General features: G+C 36.3%; 1 protein-coding gene across 2 annotated transcripts; it reads right to left on the bottom strand.

Annotated features, from left to right (window-relative positions):
• Nucleotides 1-1,252: 1,252 nt before the first annotated feature.
• On the bottom strand, nucleotides 1,253-3,489 carry serf2b (small EDRK-rich factor 2b). 2 transcript variants are annotated; one of them, XM_085451332.1, is made up of 3 exons: nucleotides 3,358-3,489; nucleotides 2,488-2,596; nucleotides 1,253-1,683 (listed from the first exon to the last, which is right to left on the bottom strand). In XM_085451332.1, the coding sequence occupies exons 1-3, from the start codon at nucleotides 3,362-3,364 to the stop codon at nucleotides 1,617-1,619; spliced, it is 183 nt and encodes a 60-aa protein (XP_085307458.1). In that variant the 5' UTR covers nucleotides 3,365-3,489; the 3' UTR covers nucleotides 1,253-1,616. The 2 variants fall into 2 exon arrangements, with proteins under 2 accessions (XP_085307458.1, XP_085307460.1); XM_085451334.1 differs by lacking the exon at nucleotides 3,358-3,489 and having other exon boundaries at nucleotides 2,488-2,603.
• Between the last annotated feature and the right edge of the window lie 1,493 nt (nucleotides 3,490-4,982).

Raw genomic sequence — 4,982 nt, 5'->3', positions numbered from 1 at the left:
ATAGAACATAAAAATTCATTATGCGGATCGTCAATGTAATTGAGGGGGACACACCTTCACCTAATCTCACTACATTTATTGTCTTTATTTACTGCACACTGGAACTGATGATGGCCTCAGAAAGTTAGCTATTTCTTTCTGGAGCTCAGTTTTTCTTTTATTTATTTATGTATATGTTTATTATTTGAACAAATGCATATTGAACACTCAGTAGTGCAGTGACTTTTACAGGCTGTGTGCAGTTCTGAGCACCGTTTTGGTGGCTTCGCAAGAAGAGTCAGAGATTTTATGAATATCATTTTGAAAATAGTGAGAAAGAAATGTCTTACCATAGTCAATAAGAACGCACTAATTTTGCGTTAAGCTATGCGACATGGAGTACAATACTTCACACCTACACTGGAGTTTAGTTTCAGTTTTCTGGGTGGATTTGCCCGTTTCCATTTAGATTTTTGGCTTGAAAATGTTCTGTTTCAGTTTAGCTTTATGTGTTTTTTCTCAGGGAAAGGTTTTTAGATGTTAAGAATAGACATTACGTAACAATACTTTGGATCACATAGTATCCTAGTAACAAAAACACACCCTGTTTAACCACGAGAGAAGAGAACATTTCCTGTTTACCTTTTAGTTTTATGAGTGAACAGTATGTTTCTTTCAGGATCCAATTTATTTATTTTTCAGTGTCTTTTTCCCTAAACACCCACTTTCAGTTCACTATGATTCTGATGTTGATGCTGGTTCTGTTAACCATGGTTTACTACAAAAGTGAAATATAAAATTTCAAACAAAACATAGGTTTATGTTAAAAACCAAACATTTCCAAAGTCACAAATGACCCCACACAGCTCTCCAGTACCCTACCCCAACTATGAAAAGCTGTATTAGTAGACTGAATAACTAATGGCAGGATACACTTTAGAAATATCACAATTCAAGTAAATACGGTTGCTATGGTCATAAATGACCACACATAGTGGACTGTTTTCAGATATCTTTAATCTTTTGCTCTTGTTGCTCAATCCAGGTTTAACCTCATTTTAAGCCTTGTAGACACTGTCTTACAAGACCTGTTTTCTCCCTTCTAGTATATAAGTAAACAGCTATAAACACATCTGGAGCGAGGCCTTTTGTAGCTGTATTTATGACCCCACATTGTCCCTCAGTCTATACCTACATGTGGCACCATTACAAAGGTCCTTTGGTAAAAGACTCACTGTTAATATTGACATACTGATAATAAGTCAAACAAGTATGAAACAAACAAAAAAAAGATACACTTTATTTGAAACCAGCAGGGGACATCTTTGTACAAAAATACACAACTGTTACACAGATGCTTTGTGTTGAGAATTGTTCATCATTATTCTGCTCCTTACACCACTGATGCGCCCCTGCATGCAGCACCAAAGTGACACAACCGCTAACTTGCTCAGACATAATTTCATCATGTAAAACAACAAATCCAACAAGCAATGTCATTTGCCATAGAGAGGAAAGTCAGATCCTGGATTCTTGAGTTTAGACAAAAATTAAAAGATCCTTTCTTATAAATATCAGGTAGAATGCTGAACAGGTTCTTGAGACACCGAGCTGAATTTGTCTCAAGACTTCATTCTTCACTTGGTCTTTCCTTTCCCTCCTTCATTTGCCTTTTTTTGCTTCTGTTGCATTATCTCTGCATCCCTGGAGGAGAAAAGGGAGACATTTCAAGAGAGGACAAGCTTTATTAGGAGACTGAAATGTGCGTGCACACACACAATCACATTATGTGTAATATATGTCTAACTGTTTGAAAGACAAATTCCTTGCCTAAAGTACTGCAACACACATTTTTGTTGTTGTTTGCTTGTTTGTTTTGGGGATTTTTGGTGGGGTTTAATTTACTCAAGCATAAGATGGTTTTGTGTGTTTTTTATTATTATTATTATTATTATTATTATTATTATTATTATTATTATTATTATTTTATTATTGTTAATAAAGGTTCAGAAATATAGGATAAATAACTTCTGTTAGGTAAGACAACACTGATTCATTGCCTTTACTATTCAAGAACCAGTGCTTACACGTACAGAAGTTCCAATGAAAAAGCCAGAAACCCCTGAATATGGTGTACAGGGTTTTTTTCCCTTCACTTTTTTTTTAAAAATTAAGAATTATTTAAAAACTTAATAATTAGGTATGGAATTAATAAACCTTTGAATATATATATTATAATGATGTATAAAATATGTAATATATACATTTATAATTTTTGTATTTTCGTAAATATATAATAATGTACGCATTTTAATTAGACAATTATAATACAACTATAAAATAAAATAATTAAAAACAAACTAATGAATTCTCCTAATTGTTAGTACATTTTATCTTTAACATGCGCACTATTTCCGTCACCTTGTGCTGTTTAGAAAACTATGCTTTGGTTTGTTTCGTTTGTGTGCATCCTACACTTCTTTAACCTCTTGCAGAGTGCAGGCTTACCTCTGTTTCCGGGCAGCTGCAGATAGCCCATCCTCATTTCTCTTGCCTTTAGTCTGTTCAGTATGCTTTTTAGCATTTTTCTGGCGTGCAAGCTCACGCTGGTTTCCTCCTGTCATGTCAATAAAAAGGGTAAAAACAACAACAACAACAAATCAGATGAAAAAGCTGCGCCTTGTAATGAGACACTTGACTTAAGTTGCTTCCAGCAAAAAAGAAGTAAAACACAAGCTGAATTTAAAAAAGAAAAAAAAAAGGAAATCTGTGTGTCTACAAGTCGAATAGTTAAAAGAAAAACAGTATGCTATGATCTGCACGATGAAATATGAAGATGGTGCATCGCCCAAAAGCAGCCGACGTGGCAGAGAGGCGCTCCGGAGCATTTTCTTAACCAGAGCAACAACACAGAGGGCATCAAAAGAATTCGCTGCTATCATGGTTTTTTCCAAGTTCATGTGCAGGATTTAAAAAAAATATTACTAGTAAAAACACGGAAGCTGCGTTTAGACCAGAACACCCATATTTTGTTTCTGTATTGCGTCCACACATACAGGCCAGGGCTCAGAGTAACGCCCGGACAACAAGCGACCCAAAGCCAACACACGTACAACGGGACGTTATGTAACACATGTTAGCAAAAGTCTATGTCCTTCATTAAACCAAATGAAACAGCCAAATTAATTGCGTCCTTAAGTTATTGCCCAAAACGACAATCCTCTATAGAATCTATAAAATAGGATAATGTATGTTACATGAAATAGACGGAACCCAAGTCGATCAACGACAACCATGGGTGAAAAATAACAAACACGGAAAACAAGCATCCGACCAAATACATGAATCCCTCAGAGCGTAATAAATGTCGGTACTCACTAGTCATTTTAGTGATCGAGTCTTCTTCCCCCAAAAATCCAGACGAGCTCAGCCAAAGGGCCGCTGACTCCCTTCTCGACGCTCCCGTTGCTGTTTTTCAGTTTGGTCGCGAGCCAAATATGCGCGAGACTTCCGCAAGAGAACCAGAACATTCCGCTGAGCCACACGGGACTGCACATGCGTCAAGTCTGGTCGTCAACATGCCACGACGGTGAAGTTGCAAAGGGGTGACTTTTTTAAATTATTATTATTTTTTTTAACTTTTTAGCATTTTGCAAGGACTTTACAAATCATGTAGTCCACGTGTTAAAAAAAATACAAAGACCATCAATGAACCGTATACAAAATGTTCAAATTATGACGCTTTTTTATTTCTTTCAAATGTATGCTCGTTGTGAATATGACGCTACCAAAAAGGGTTGGGAAAGAGGCAGCAAAGGACTGCAAAATCGGTGTGTTAAAATTTAAATGGTAGAAAAACTGTTAAAAGAGTATGTACAGTACAAAGTATATGCAGTAAATACAGCACAGCAAAAGCCTTGAGACGGCTCTCAGTGGTTGATATTTTACTAGGAAAATAGGAAATTCAGTATACAAGCCAAAAAAATAATCATATACTGAGGGATAAAGTTAATCAGTTAAACCATTAGATTATGGGAAAGAGCTATTAAAGCTAAGTTGAGAGGAGATTTAAGAATCTCTGTGCAGTACGGCTTCATTCCAAGAAGGAATGAAACTCCAGATGTGATGTTTGCTTTGAGGTGGTGGAGAAATATAGAGAAGGTACCAGGATGCCAAGAGATGACAGTAATCAGAATTTAGCATAAACAATATGAAAGCATGAGTCTGCCTTGTATCAATGGTTTAGTCAGTCAGCTGCCGCTCTGGTGGTATTACATGATGAATAAAAACCTAAACATTACAAAGATTCTTGCACACCACTCCCGATTTAGCACAGGGTGCTTACAAATATTGAATGACCGTTCCGCCAGATTAAGGGTCTAGAACCAGCCCTTCCACTTTACAGTAATATCACTTAGAGCTGATTGTGGATTATCTGAGAGAGTTGAAAATTCATGGCCTAACTTGGTGCAATGGTGTCATTCTATACACTTTACATCTTTAATTTCTCAAATATTTGTAAAGGAAGACTGCATGGCTGTGACCAAAAACACCAATATTCAGAGGTAGATGGAAAGATTTGGCTGAATGCTTTTGTCCAAACATGTGTGACTTTAGCTAGATTTCCTTTTTTTCTTTTTGGCCAAAACATTTGTTAGTATTGAATGCTGACCTCTGTCCTAGACAGTTGGTGACTTCTTGAAAAGCTTACTGCAAAGAAGCCAGTAGGTGGCAGACTATACTAAAGTAAATGATGGCACACAAATATTTTCATCATGGATACAAAGGCCACAAGTCATCTCCAACTATAAAGCAGCGCTGATCATAAATGTTTGTTATATTTTTGTTTATTTTTTATAGATTTTTACTGTTCACACAATGAAATGATGATCCTAGTGACTCCTAATGACTCCTGATTGGCCTAATTGGTCTTTTGATCAACAGCAGGAGGCAGAAGATATATTATAAAACTTGCATTTCAACTCTTTGCACCCTGGATTTGC

Source organism: Copadichromis virginalis, linkage group LG1 (assembly GCF_057382275.1).
Source record: "Copadichromis virginalis isolate Kocher_CV1m ecotype Utaka linkage group LG1, C_Virginalis_male_GT1.1, whole genome shotgun sequence".
NCBI classification, from domain to species: domain Eukaryota; kingdom Metazoa; phylum Chordata; class Actinopteri; order Cichliformes; family Cichlidae; genus Copadichromis; species Copadichromis virginalis.
This window is presented reverse-complemented; position numbering and strand designations above follow the sequence as displayed.